Consider the following 15,934-nt stretch of genomic DNA (forward strand, 5'->3'; position numbering starts at 1 on the left):
AGCTGGAAAGAGGTGGGATTGGGGAGGGTTAGTCGTATTTGGAAAAATCATGGTCTTGGATGGGTGATTATCTGAGATGGTTATGAACATCAGTCTTGAAACCCTGGAGTCTGGAGGGAAGAATGACATTGAAGGGAATGCGGAACTTGATTCCTCAGGTGGGAGAAAGAGGGAACGAATGAGTGAGAATGAGCAGTGATTCTGGATTTTTGGAGCTTCCTCAGAAGGGGGTTGCTGGTGGACCATGTACCCCCTGCAGAAGCCTGGGGTGGGGGTGGTGTGGGTGGGAGCGGAGGGTGCAAAACCAGAAAGGAGGTGATATAATTAGATAAAGAGAACACTGAATTGTCTGCAATGTGAAAATGATAGGCCCATAGATGCCTCCATCACAGGAGATTCCAATGATCTTGAAGGCCTTGTGGCCTTGTTCTTAGGAGCTTCTTTTTTTTTAATGGCTGCCATATCAGATGGATTTCAAGTGGGTGGCCTATACGTACTTTTGATCAGCTGGTCATATTGTACAATTGTGCAATGTTTGTCACTTAACCCAAAGTACACATTCAGTCAATTCTCTGCATCATATTGCCACACTAACAGCTCGGCCTTGTGCTTCTGTCCTTCTGGGATATGCCGATGATTCACTGGACAACAAAGATTTTTCTACTGATATGGAAGAATATGTTCTCGACTAAATTGAGTATGTTGAATCTGGTCAGGATTTTGAGTTGCACATATGGTCCAATTACAATAGCTTGCCCTTGGTGGGTGATTTTGAGTGATCATAAATTATTATTTTTTGTTTTTTTTGGTTTCGATTTTAGCAATAAAACTGTCATATAGTATTATTTCTCATAAAAAGAGCTTTAGAATGCACTTTAAATTATTAAAAATGGATGAAAACTGACCAAGCTCTGAATTTTTAAGTAAAATTTTCCATGCGGCATTATAATTTTTTACTAACCCTAACCCTTATGAAGGCATTGGATCATGACAGAAATGGCTTCCAATATCTCAGAGAGAGGTTTGGCGCAGATTAAATTGATGCTAAACTCAAAGCAGGCATTTTCGTTTGGCCCCAGATCGGAGAACTGATGTATGATCCCGAGTTCAAAAATAAACTGAACCCACTCGAGTTTGCAGCATGGGAAGCATTTGTGTTGGTTGTGCAGAACTTTCTTGGGAACCATAGAGCTGAACACAATGTGTAATTAGTGGACAACATGCTAAAGGCCTATCGGCAAATGGGCTGCAGGATGTCTCTTAAAATGCACTTCTTGCATTCTCATCTTGATTTCTTTCTACCTAATCTGGGTGAGGTTTGCGATGAGCAATGGTGAAGGGTTCCACCAAGACATTTCGGTCATGGAAACGAGGTATCAAGGCCGGTTCAACCCACACATGATGGATGATTACTGTTGGTTCCTACAACGGGAGACCAATTCCACACACAAGCGCGAGAGCAAGTGTCTCGCACACTTATGAACATGTCTGCCAGTGCCTATGCTGACTGTTGAAACGAAGAGTGTAAACGAAGTGTTGTTTCTGAATCGCTCACAATGATTTCCCTATCAAGTTTACACCCTTCCTAAGATTACCATGTTCTATTTTATCAACTTATTTTTCTGCAACTTGTTTATGTTCTTGGTTTGTATACTACACATTATAAATGGAGATCAATCATCTTTATATTACTAAAACTCTCATCTTGTATATGAGGCCCGTGAGGAAGTGATGTAAGCGACATTTTTAATGATATGATGATGATGATAGGGGAAGGGTTAAAATAGTGCTATATGGCATTAACTCCAAAATGGCCAATGTGTCTCTTGCATCACTCCTCCTCGCGGCGCCTCTTGTATGTATGTATGTTCCCGAAATACAGCCAAAACGGTACACGATAGCGCAAAAATTTTCGGCCCACCTTACTCACCATCCACCTGCTGTGTTCAGTACAAAGTTTCATTCAAATCGGGCAACGAAAAAATTATTTTAAAAATCAATTCCCGATTCAGTCAAGTACTCTTTGGGAGTATTTGATCAATGCAAACGGTATAGTTCGCTGGAGCTATCTTTTTTTTTTTTCTTTCTTGAAAGATTTATTTAAAAATCTCAAACATTTAGTCGAGACAAAGAATGATTTATTTTTAAGCATAAAATAAACCGACATTTTGATCTAATACTTCCATGTTCATTAATAAATAAAATTGTGTTTAGAAGATTACGCACAATAATTTCTTCGACTTTTTTTCTCCATTTCTTTTTCTTCACATTGACATGCAATATCAAGTTTCATTCAAATCAGGCAACGAAAAAAAATATTCAAAAATCAATTCCCGATTCGTCAAGTACTCTTCGGGAGTATTTGATCAATGCAAACAACCTCAGCGGTATAGTTCGCCGGAGCTATCTTTTTTCTTTTTTTTTGAAATGATTTTTTATCAACAGCTGTTACAACGGGAACCCAACGGGTTCACGGGTCATCTCGTAGTTATCTAAATATGATGTGAAAGTAATTACTAAGCACTGAAATTTGATGTACAATGTGGCAATCTGCAATAATAAAGTATCTAACATAGCATGCTGGGTATCATTGATACATATACATATTTTGAAAACCTGATGTGCTGGCTAAATTCTGGCTACAGATTTGAAATCCGTGGCCCAGATTTAGCCATGAACACCTGCATTTCCTGAAGTATCAGACTAAAAGCTTTTTTTTGTTGCCCAGTGTTATGATAGCTTTGGAATCCACAACAGCTTGGCCTGGCTGAAGTGGAGGCAGCATCTACCGTCGCAGGGTTAATATAATGATCGATGGACAAAGGTCTTGAAGTCCATGAAACGTTGCTGAGGAAGGCTTGGTATGATGGAGAATGCCCTGTCTGTAGCTGGCTTTGGAGCCCACCTTTGATAAATGGTCTGCCCAGGAGAGGTCATAGCTGAGGGTAAGCCCCAGAAGCATAATAAATTAGATTGTGCAAGAACACAAAAGGGTCCTTAGAACACAAGAAGATAATAAATAACTACTAATTATGGTCCAAGGTACTGGCATGCAGCTCACTTTGTCACCTTTGTCACTTTCCCTACACTTCCACTTTCCCTACATCACTGCTCTTCAGCCCAAAACAATGTGCGGTGCATTCCAAGATCATAGTCCATGTTTAGATTTGATACAATGGTGCAGACGTAGCATAATTACCTCCACCACCAAAGGCGAAGGTAGTTATGTTTTCACATCTTTCTGTCTGTTTGTCGCTTACAGGTCACAATTTTCAACCGATCTTCACAAAACTTCACCACATGGTAGAGTTTGGCATAAGGAAAAAGCCTATTGTTTTTGAGGTCAAAAGGTCAACATAGGTCAAAGCTCAATAACTTAGGTGGGATTTCTAAATTCCTCAATTTTCATCTGATTGACTTGAAATTTGAAGAGGAATTATATTTCAGGTCAATGAATTCAATGAGCCAATTATTTTTGAGGTCAACATTGACCAAAAGGTCAACATAGGCCAAAGGTCAACAACTTAGGTGGGATTTCTCAATTTTCATCTGATTCACTTGAAATTTGAAGAGGAATTGCATGTTTGGTCATTTAATTCAAGCAGCGATTATTTTTGAGGTCAAATTTGGTTTATGAATTTTGCAAGTATTGTGCTCTGCATGACGTCTTCTTCTTGTTAATTGCTGGAATCCTTCAGATTTCGGCAATTATGTTGGTCGGTTGTGTGTGTCATTCTGTGTTTCTGTCTGTCTGTTTGTTACTTACGAAATCTAAAGATTTCGTAAGTATATTCATGACTTCCGTCATCTGTGTGTGTATTTGTTTGTAGGCACGATAACTCGAGAATGGAAGAAGTCAAATTACACTGTCAAATGTCAAATTACACCACGTGATTCAGGACGGTGATGGCTAGCGCTGATTAGATTTCGGTCAAAATCGGTCAAAGGTCAAGGTCACAGTGAGGTCAAACATCCAAAACATGATAACTCGAGAAAAGTTACCACAGGTATTGTTGACGGAGCTTGAGTTTGGAAGATTGAGGAAAGTTCGGCGGAATTTGTGTCAATTCGTTGAGTTACCGCTGTTTTAAAAATTTCAGTGTTATAAAATAATATTAAATAATTCCGTAAATTCCTGTGGAGAAATGGAGTATTTTTTCTTCGGTCAACGTTACGAGTTCGTTTTAACTTCGATTTTAATTTTGTCTTCGGTTTTTGCGATCGCTTCAGGCGTGTAACACTTGGTTGTTGAAATTCTGGTAAAAGTCGGATGTTTTGGAGACGTTTTAAGATTGTATAAAAATATTTCACTCGCCGCGTCACGGCTCGTCACGTGGTGCAGCGCGCTCGGGCAGACACGTCGTTGTCACGTAAAGGTTTTGCGTGTGCGCGCTGACGTCATCGCGCTCACCCCGGCGTCCTTTCGAGTTGGGGGGGGGCGTCGAGTGTGACCTTTACGTTACATTAATCGGTGGTAACTCGAGAACGGAAGAAGTTGATGGTTTGGTGCAGAATCATCATAGAAACTTCTGGTTTGCGTCGCTACCTTCTCCAGAGACTGCTTTTATTAGACAAGGTCAGAGGTCAAGTTGACACTTTCGTAAGTACCAGTCTATGACTGCTTATTACTTACGAAATCTTTAGATTTCCTAAGTATATTGATGACTTCCGTCCTCTGTTTGTGTGTTTGTTTGTGTGTTTGTTTGTGTGTTTGTTTTGTCGGCACGATAACTCGAGAACGGAAGAAGCTATCAATGTCAAATTACACCACGTAATTCAGGAGGGTGATGGCTTGCACTGATTAGATTTTGGTCAAAATCGGTCAAAGGTCAAGGTCACAGTGAGGTCAAACATTCGATTTATGATGGTTTGGTACAGAATCATCGTAGAAACTTCTGGTTTGTGTCGCTACCTTCTCGAGAGACAGCTTTTATTAGACAAGGTCAGAGGTCAAGTTGACGATTTCGTAAGTACCAGTCGATGACTGCTTGTTTGTGACTGAGGAAATATAAAGATTTCGTAAGTATATTGATGACTTTCGTCCTCTGTTTGTGTGTTTGTTTGTAGGCACGATAACTCGAGAACGGAAGAAGCTACCAATGTCAAATTACACCACGTGATTCAGGAGGGTGATGGCCAGTGCTGATTAGATTTTGGTCAAAATCGGTCAAAGGTCAAGGTCACAGTGAGGTCAAACATTCGATTTTTAATGGTTTGGTACAGAATCATCGTAGAAACTTCTGGTTTGCGTGGCTACCTTCTATCGAGACAGCTTTTATTCGACAAGGTCAGAGGTCAAGTTGACGATTTTGTAAGTACCAGTCTATGACTGCTTGTTTGTTTGTTTGTTTGTTTGTAGGCATGATAACTCGAGAACGGAAGAAGCTACCAATGTCAAATTACACCAGGTGATTCAGGAGGGTGATGGCTAGTGCTGATTAGATTTTGGTCAAAATCGGTCAAAGATCAAGGTCACAGTGAGGTCAAATATTCGATTTTTGATGGTTTGGTACAGATAACTCGAGAACGGAAGAAGCTACCAATGTCAAATTACACCACGTGATTCAGGAGTGTGATGGCTAGCGCTGATTAGATTTTGGTCAAAATCGGTAAAGGTCAAGGTCACAGTGAGGTCAAACATCCAAAACATTCGATTTTTGATTGTTTGGTACAGAATCATCGTAGAAACTTCTGGTTTGCGTCGCTACCTTCTCTCGAGACAGCTTTTATTAGACATGGTCAGAGGTCAAGTTGACGATTTTGTAAGTACCAGTCTGTGACTGCTTGTTTGTTTGTTTGTGTGTTTGTTGCTTACGAAATCTAAAGCTTTCGTAAGTATATTGATGACTTCCGTTTCTGTTTGTTTGTTTGTTTGTTTGTATGTTTGTTTGTTTGTTTGTTTGTAGGCACGATAACTCGAGAACGGAAGAAGCTACCAATGTCAAATTACACCAGGTGATTCAGAAGGGTGATGGCAAGTGCTGATTAGATTTTGGTCGAAATCGGTCAAAGGTCAAGGTCACAGTGAGGTCAAATATCCGATTTTTGATGGTTTGGTACAGATAACTTGAGAACGGAAGAAGCTACCAATGTCAAATTAGACCACGTGATTCAGGAGGGTGATGGCTCATGCTGATTAGATTTTGGTCGAAATCGGTCAAAGGTCAAGGTCACAGTGAGGTTAAATATCCGATTTTTGATGGTTTGGTACAGATAACTCGAGAACGGAAGAAGTTACCAATGTCAAATTACACCACGTGATTCAGGAGGGTGGTGGCTTGCACTGATTAGATTTTGGTCAAAATCGGTCAAAGGTCAAGGTCACAGTGAGGTCAAACATCCAAAACATTCGATTTTTGTTGGTTTGGTACAGAATCATCCTAGAAACTTCTGGTTTGCGTCGCAACCTTCTCTCGAGACAGCTTTTATTAGACAAGGTCAGAGGTCAAGTTGACGATTTCGTAAGTACCAGTCTATGACTGCTTGTTTGTGTGTTTGTTTGTTTGTAGGCACGATAACTCGAGAACGGAAGAAGCTTCCAATGTCAAATTACACCACGTGATTCAGGAGGGTGATGGCTAGTGCTGATTAGATTTTGGTCAAAATCAGTCAAAGGTCAAGGTCACAGTGAGGTCAAACATCCAAAAAAAAGTTATAACTCGAGAACAGAAGAAGCTACCAATGTCAAATTAGACCACGTGATTCAGGAGCGTGATGGCTAGCGCTGTTTAGATTTTGGTCAAAATCGGTCAAAGGTCAAGGTCACAGTGAGGTCAAACATTCGATTCATGATGGTTTGGTGCAGAATCATCGTAGAAACTTCTGGTTTACGTCGCTACCTTCTCTAGAGACAGCTTTTATAAGACATGGTCAGAGGTCAAGTTGACGGTTTCGTAAGTACCAGTCTATGACTGCTTGTTTGTGTGTTTGTTTGTGTGTTTGTGTGTTTGTTTGTGTGTTTGTTTGTAGGCACGATAACTCGAGAACGCAAGAAGCTACCAATGTCAAATTACACCACGTGATTCAGGAGGGTGATGGCTAGAGCTGATTAGATTTTCGTCAAAATCGTTCAAAAGTCAAGGTCACAGTGAGGTCAAACATAATTCCATAAATTAATGTGGAGAAATGGAGTATTTTTGCTTCGCTCGACGTTACGAGTTCGTTTTAACTTCGATTTAAATTTTGCCTTCAGTTCTTGCGATCGCTTTGGACGCTTAAAACTCGGTTGTCGAAATTCTGGTACAAATCGGATGTTTGGAGACGTTTTAAGATTGTATAAAAATATTTCACTTGCGCGTCACGGGTCGTCACGTGGTGCGGTGCGCAAATTTCGTAAATTAATGTGGAGAAATGGTGTATTTTTGTTCGCTCAATGTTTGGAGTTCGTTTTAACTTCGATTTTAATTTTGTCTTCGGTTTTTGTGATCGCTTTGGACGCTTAAAACTCGGTTGTTGAAATTCTGGTAAAAATCGGATGTTTTGGAGACGTTTCAAGATTGTATAAAAAATATTTCACTCGTGCGTCACGGGTCGTCATGTGATGCAGTACGCTCAAGCATACGCGTCGTTGATTCACGTGTGGTTTTGCGTGTGCGCGCTGACGGTGTTTTCGATAAAGATGGTGTTTAAAAGTCATTTTTTTATCCCAATAAAGGTTATCGTCGCATGCCTGACTCGCTGAGCCGTCGGATTATGTAAAGATTGTTGGTGGATGGCCGAATATCACGGTTTTCTGATTGATGAAATAATATAAAATAATTGCGTGGAGAAATGCAGATTTTTGCTTCGGTCGACATTACGATTTTTGATGGTTTGGTACAGATTCATCGTATAAACTTCTGGTTTGCGTCGCTACCTTCTCGAGAGACAGCTTTTATTAGACAAGGTCAGAGGTCAAGTTGACGATTTCGTAAGTACCAGTCTATGACTGCTTGTTTGTTTGTGTGCAGAATATCTCAAAAAGTTGTGGATGGGTTCAGATGAAATTTTGTGGAAAGATTAGGTGTGCAATAAGGATGAACTGATTAGATTTTGGTGAAGATTCAGATCCGGATACTGCTACTGGAATTTAAAAAAATGATTCTTCACCATTGAGAGATGGGGCCAAAAATGATAGAAAGCATGATATCTCAAAAAGTTTTTGACGGATTTGGACAAAACTTGGTGGATCTGTTGGGTGTGTGACAAGGAAGCCTCGTTTTGATTTTGGTGAAGATACGAGACTTATTTAATTTTTAAAGTGATTCTTTGCTATTGTTGGATGGGGTCAAAAACTATATAATCGCATGATATCTGAAAATATATTGGGCTGGATATGTTCTTGTGGATCAGGCATTGCGTGGCAGAGTTATGCGCTCTCGAGTGCCCTTCTAGTTACCTTTATGCTGTCCAGTTTGGGTTTGATTCCCAACCTGAGTCAAAACTGTCCGAATGGTTTTGCATGCAGGGGAGAGTCCGCAATGTGTGCGGAACCCCTCGGGTGGATTTTAAGTCGGGTATCCCGTCTGTTAGCATTACGGGGAGGACTTTGAAAGTCATACAGAGTCCTCTCTGAAGAGTAGGCGAGCTGTTGGCGGTACGCACCCTAATCCCGCCTCCTTCTAAATTTCCAGTTTTTCCTCCTCAGAGTTTCTTCTGTATCCTTTATTGTCAACCTCATGCATCCTCTCCCACTCCCATTCCTCACCACACCAATTGTTTATCCAAGTCTGCCTCTATCTTGGCCTTCAACTCTGCTGTTGGTGTTTCCCCCCACTCTCTCAACTGTTCCTTTTGTCCTGTTGTGTCCTAATCCATTCAGTGTTTACCAATACTAGCTCTTGCACAACCCTCGATATGTATACAGTTTAAAAAAAAAATTATTCTTACAAAGTCCTACTATAAACCTACAGGATGTACCGCATTTGCAGCATCGCTGCACTCCTTGCAAATAATGCCACCCACAGCCATAATTGTGCTGCATACGAATGAAGATGCACTTTATCTGTCGAGACATGTCTGTGACCCAACTTGTGCAAAAAATGCATTGCAAAGTCATTATCAGGAGGCAACACCAACTACACTTACCGACCTATATCCCACTGATGCAGCTGCAATACCATATATGTAAATACTGCCATTTTTACCAGCATCATTGTAAGAGGAGCTTACTGCTGATAAGTCAACAAATGCATTGAATTGGATATTTCTCTTGAAACGGTTCTTACACAATGTTTACATCCAGTATATGGGAAAGGTGCACTGTATGGTCACCTCTCTGAGTGTTGAACTTGGGTCTCAATAGTAACTAAGCTGCTCCACGGTATCCTTCTTCCCTATCCCTGTAGTTGCCAATGAGCAAGCTGCAGGCTGGTTTCTACGAGACAGCCTTGTTGTACGGGAGCTTTGTGCAGAGAAATTCGCCATTGAAGAGAATTAATTGCCAAATGAGCGACACTATGCTGTGGAAGAACAGTTCCTACCTTGGTCTGGAATTTTATTCATCTTATAAATATTTTCAGGTGTTTGTGTGTTTGTACATTATTCTTTCAATGCATAACCATAGCATCGAGAGGCCCCGAATTCTGGGTGTATATTTCAGAATCTGGGCAAGGTTTTAAGCTATCACATGTTGACTTTTATGTCCGTTTTAGGCCACTATAAAGTGTATATTGGGATGTGGGGTCAGGAAGTGCTGCCGCGAGCCCGCAAGCAAAAGGTAACCACCATGAGGCCAATAATTCCATACCTTTTCAATGTCAAACACATCCCAAAACCATCGCTGGGAAAAGCTCATCTGGCCAGGCAGCACCGGGCATCCCCACCCCTCCCCCTCCAGGACAGTGCCGGGTAGTTCTTGATACTAATATGTATTTCATTCCACATTTTTTGGATAGGCATTGCAAACTTCTGTCTGAAGATGGAATTGCATGAACATGCGATGTCAAGCTAACTTGCATTAAGATTTTTTTTCCGTTATAGTTACCTTCAGAAAGATTTATATAACTGTGTAGCAGCTTGTTATTGCAATCACACTCATTGAAAGGTGAAGTGAAGTCGCATTGCTTTAAACCAAACCTGCCCCCCGCACGTTGCACCCATGTAACATTGCACCCGTGTAACGTTGCACCCACACACACACATACATATACACATACCCGCCTCCAGCACCCCTGTACACATTCCATAATGCAGTGCGAATTTCTTTAAAATTAATCAAAGACGCACTATCTCTGATTTCATCAATAATGTATAACACAGCACCACGCTGTCATGGTTCTGTCTGTTTTCAGGAAATGGACACATGGTGTATTTTGACAGCAACGGAGACGCTGATGGTGACATCGATATCCTCCTCCTCCATGATGGACAGGTATATCCTAAGCCGTGCCAACCTCATGTCATCTCTTTCCTCCTGCTCGTGCCTGAATACTTGCCCAGTTTTAACCTTCAATTTTACGAAACCTTCAATTTTATTAACCTTCAATTTTACCAGGGCGAGAAGCAAAAAGAGGATCTTCTGCTTTTTAAAAGCCGTTTCAAACTTTCATTTCCACATCACAAATCAGTTTGGTTAAACAAAGAAACGAGAAGGGTCAGAAGAAAAAGGATGATGCCTTATCACTGATCAGGGTACAAATATGGCTCGTCTCGGAGTGTGCAACTCCTTTATTCCGGTGCAATTTGTAGTCGTCCTGTAAATGAGAATAATATCGGTATTAACAGCACATGAAATGCCTAGCTGGAACATTGGAGTAATAAACCATCACTATTTGACAATTGACTCCAAGTTGTGTTGATGCTAGATAATCAGCAAGGCATCGAGAATGCGATTGAATTCTGTCATTGTGTGGTCTTGATCCTCAACATTTAAGGAGGTCTCCATCTGGGTGTTCACATGATGATCCTGGGATGCCAGCTTCTCGTCCCATAAACTGTGTTGAGTTGTCTATCATGCACTAATGGACTCGCTATTCGTACAAAAGAATACATTGATTTTTTTTCCTAATATCCCTATCCTGCATGTGATGTAGAAGACCTTCCAGGAGCATTGGATCACTTATTTTAAAAAAGAATTACAATATGTGGAAATGTTGGGGATCAATTGGTGTGGGATTGAACATCACTGTCCCAAATCTGTTATTCGTGTGATGTAGCTTCGAACACTAGAACAGTGGTGGAAACGAAATAGTAAAATGAGTGCTGGACAACACACACAGACAGACGTGTCAGGATTATGAAAATTAAGAGCTATTCGGCGGAGCAGCAATTGAAAATAGAGTCTGACGGATGGGCTCAGGACATCCATTGAAAGACTTCCCATGATTGTCTATCGATCTGAAAGGTAGGGATGTCTCTTATCCACAAGTCACCCTTTTTCAGTTGCAGAGAGGTGCATCGAGTGATGCAAAACCAACATCTGGACCATACATCAGTGTAAATTTGTCATGCGGTCGATCAAAGCATTCCTCACTGTTTATTAACCATTAGCTTCGTGAGATTGCCTAATCTTCCTGTGCACACTGTTTCCAAGTAAAAGTGCTGGAGTTGGAACTTTACCTGATTCCTCAACTGGATTCTCTGAAAACATATTGTGACGTTCACGGGACTTGAAGAGTCCCGCCAACGTAGAATGAGCCGAAACGATGGAGGCGATTTATTTGTTTATAACCCAAACATGGCGGTTCTAATCGCTCTACCGCAAACGGGACGAGGAAGGTGGCATGAGTCACTTTTCGCTGAGTTGATGATGTTTATTTGTTTTTATTATCACCAGAAATAACAAGACTCGGCAAGAAGAGGGATCCGGGGCGATTCGACGGGATGGTGTGGGATCGGGCGTGGGGAAAAACACAGACAATTCCAATGAATATAGAGATCTCAAACCTTCTAAGGCGCCAAGCACAAGCGCGCACACACACACACACACACACACACACACACACACACACACACACACACACACACACACACACACACACACACACACACACACACAAAACGTAGCTATTTCTGGTGGTCAGGCTGGACCGTGGTGTGGACGCAACTGTCCCTGGATCGGCGTCGGACGAGCTGGCCTTGCTCTCGTCAGGGGGGCAGGAGAAACCGTGGTGCTGTCGACCTCCTGGTCTTGGCCCAAGTCCGCTCACAGCCGCCAGGGAACCAGTTCTGGCGCCAAGTTGCGAGCAGGAGAGGGAGGCAGGTCTGCCCGCCGTTCGACCCCGTACTCCGAGTCAGCAGAACCCCAGAGCCAACCAAGGTGAGGCATGAGGCTCGGCAAGGCTCCCAGACACGATCAAGAACACGATCGATTCAGCCCAACAACCAAGACGCTCTCTGCCGCCACAGCTTCCACACCAAAAAAACCACGATCTTTTGGTTGTAATCTTCTTCCTCTTCATTTTCGACCCTGAACAGAACCTTTTTATCCTTCGTCCTCATCACTCCCAATCGAGCCGTTTATTGGCCCACCGCCATCGCCTTCCACCAATCGTGATCAAGGGGCGGAGCCATCCGCTGCACTGTCCTGTGACGTCACGGCCAGTCTTCAGAGAATACCAAAAGGGGTTTACGCAGACACACTTACCCTATCCCGTGTCCCTATCTAATTATGTGACATTTATCATTTCCCCCTTGAAGAAATGAACATTTACTAGACAACTTATCACCACTGAATTGCTACTTATTACATCGAGATCCTGGTAAACTCAAACAGCATGGCATACCTCATTAAACATCCTAATTACCCTTTGAATGCATACCCCCCCCTCAAACGTAACACTGCCCCCTCCTCTGGTACCGCAGCTCCTGCAAGGTATATCACAGGCGCTACCGTACCAGCCTTAACACTTACTGACACACCTAATTAACCTAACGAAATAAAGTGGGAGGGGCAATGGGCAGCGAGTCGCAGCTAACTTACCTATCCTGCTTAATGTACTACCCCCTTATGGCCTTATCCTCGCCTAAACAATCATTCGTTTTTTTATTTTATTTTATTTTATCACATGAGAGCACTGAGCGAAGTTGCACTCCATCCTCCGGATCATCGCTCTTGCCCAGCACTCTTCCAGTGATCTGGGGAGGGGAAACAAAAGGTTCCACAAAAACACAACACTTATACTTTACATTCCTACTCTAAGCCTTAACGACACTATTCACAGGATATTTACACTTGACCACCTCCCCCAGTGGATGCTAATAGACCCAGCGTTACCTGGGGAGCCAATTTTCAAAATTGCTTGCCCCAAAATTATGCGGACATCATGCCCTTGCTGCACCTGTCAAGTTGTGTGGGATCGGGTGGGACTCACACATCTTCACAACACTCACACCATGGTCATCATCACATTTCTAGGTCATGGTCCTCATTTTAATCATGCAGGCTGAATCCCGTCATGGCCGTGGGGTGGGTTACCACAAGATGATGGGGGCATCTCAGGTGCAACCATCCCCACAGGTAAGCTTTAGTCCAACCCGGACGCTTCTCCGCCCCGCTCCCTTTGATTCCCTCCCCCCTGGTAGCTATCAGCTCTAATCCCGTACAACACTCAGGAAGGGGTCTCACTGGCTCCTCTGGCCTTCCTGGGTCGCCAAGGTCCTACCCGCCTTGGTCGCCCAACCAGACCCTCTCCCAGTTGCCTCCAGACACTGTCACCATTAGCCACCAGGTGGTGAATCTCCTTGAAGGGGGTCGCAATTCACGCTCACCGTGAGCTTCAGCAATCCCTGTGGACAAGCACATCATCCCCACCCACAAAACCCACATGACTCTCCCACCCCATCGGCCTTACATGTGACACCTGCATTTCTAACACTTTGCCGACCATGACCTTCCCTGTTACCACACCATGCCCAATAAAAAAAATAATTTGTGCACCATACATTTCACTTCTTCACTTAAAACAACTCACACAGCACTTCTCACCCGATCCACGCACCAGCCATTGGACAGCCACTTGTGCCCGCTTTGTTACCAATTACCCACTGTCCCGATTGTCACTCTAAAACCCAGCAGAACTCACAAACCCATGCCAATTTTTCCACAATTCACTTTTTTTCCACCAAAGGAGGGCACTTCGCCACAATCTCAGCAGCCGAGCATGGTCGTATATGCTCAGCCCAATCTAGTCTCCCGGACCCCCGACAGTGATCTCCGGACCCAACCTATGAAAGGGCATCTCGGATAGACCTGGCGGTTCAGCAGGAGGATTCACCCTCTCCGAGTCTAAAAGTCTATTGGAGGGTCCCTCCATCGCCGGGTACCGGCAATATCGTTGCATGTGTCCTCTTCGCCCGCATCAGAAACAACTCCCCATAAAAGGCCCCCGTGAGTATCGGTGAAATGTCTCTTCCGGTTCCGGACCCCCTCGGCCATAATCAAATTGCTCTATTGGCTGGGCTGGACCCCGCCGCTTTGGCACACCAACTACCGAATTACCCCTTATCAAACTTAACAGTTTCTGGCAGATTTCCTGTAACATTTGGGTAATGCCAATTTCTCCCAGCCCCCCTCCCTGATCCTGGATCTCCGCCTGTCGGATCGTCACCGATGGCCTCTCTGGAACCCGACCCGGCCGACTCCACGAGGCCAGCCTGGCCGCGCACTCGGCCGCTCGGTGAACGGTGGGTGGATCCTGTAACTCCACTAGCGCTCGGACCTCAGGGTCAGGAAGAGCAGCTAAAAATTTCTCTAGTGCCAGTCTGTCCCATGCCTCCACTGTAAGGTCTCGATACGCGATCCTGACTGATTGGTAAATGTTCTGTGCCAGCTCCTGCACTGTCTCACCCGGCTTTAATCTGCGGTGCTGGAGCTGGGCCCGCACCAGATCACAGTTTGCCGCGAACCCAAACCGACGGCTCAACGCCTCGCAAATGTGGGAGCTGGTCAACATCCCCTCCGTGATCACGTTTAACACATCTGCGGCTGATCCCCGCAACGTTGCCACCAATTTCCCTGTACGTTCCCGCCCATTCCACCCGTTTAGTCGGGAAATGCACTCAAATTGCGTCAGAAAAGCTTCAACGCTCCCTGACCCGTCAAAATTTACCAGGGGGATCACTTTTACGGTGGCCCGCTTCTCAGTTTCTCCCTTGTCCGAATCCAGCCCAGGGATCAAACACCCTTGTGGCTGCGTATCCAATTTCGGAGCCCACTGTGGCCAAAGATGTTTTGTGGTGAGGGTCTCATGGGTCAATTTTGCCTCCTGTTCCAAACGTTGAATGGACCGATTCACCTCTTCCCGCAGGATCTTCTGGGCCCGCACAACCTCCTCCAAGGCTCCGTCGCGAGTTTGTAGCTGCTCCTCAACCAACCCGGACACTCTACTTACAAAAGACGGCTCTACCAGGCCTTTATCCAAGACTTCATCTTGGCTCATAATTTTATCTTGTTCGTCCAAACGAGCCTCCAATCCTTTTACCTCCTCCGCCAACTTCATCCCTTGCTTCCTCAGCTCTCCCCACTCTTCAACTTGCAGCTGCATACGAGCATCCACACAGGCACGATGACGTTCCAGGCTTTCATCCACTTTATCAACCCGAATGTTCGTTGCATCAATTTTATCTACCAATTTTTTTCGTATATTTTCCCCCTCCAATGTAATTTCTACCTTTGTTTCCTCCAATCTATCCTCGAATTTACTTTGTATTTCTCCCAATTTAACATCCACACACTCCTGCATCTCAGTTTTCATTTTCTCCATCTTTTCCCCCAATTCATCCCTCATTCAATCAATCCGTGCACCCAACTGTACCCCCATTACCCCCAATTGATCTGTCATTTCTGCCCTCTGTGCCGTCATTTCTGCCCTCTGTGTCACGAATTGATTTGCCATTTCTGCCCTCTGTGCCGTCATTTCTGCCCTCTGTGTCACGAATTGATTTGTCATTTGTACCGTCATGTCCCCTATTAAACGTTCCAACATTGTCTGGATCGACATCGCACCGGTTTCCG

The 15,934-nt window shown here is 43.7% G+C and overlaps 1 protein-coding gene across 5 annotated transcripts in view; it reads left to right on the forward strand.

Moving 5' to 3' along the window:
- The window catches only part of LOC147011788 (guanylyl cyclase C-like), a 381,297-nt gene that overhangs the window by 76,313 nt on the left and 289,050 nt on the right, over positions 1-15,934 (forward strand). For all 5 annotated transcript variants that reach the window (XR_015051559.1, XR_015051560.1, XM_085856338.1 and 2 more), the window contains exons 8-9: positions 9,327-9,465; positions 10,272-10,351. Coding sequence is in view for 3 of the 5 variants with exons in the window: in XM_085856338.1 (XP_085712464.1) it covers positions 9,327-9,465; positions 10,272-10,351 (219 nt within the window). In the remaining 2 variants the exon portion in view is untranslated. The remainder of the gene's footprint in view (positions 1-9,326; positions 9,466-10,271; positions 10,352-15,934) is intronic.

The sequence above is a fragment of the Eptatretus burgeri genome, chromosome 15 (genome assembly GCF_056783735.1).
Source record: "Eptatretus burgeri isolate ZD-2024b chromosome 15, Ebu_testis_v1, whole genome shotgun sequence".
NCBI lineage: Eukaryota > Metazoa > Chordata > Myxini > Myxiniformes > Myxinidae > Eptatretus > Eptatretus burgeri.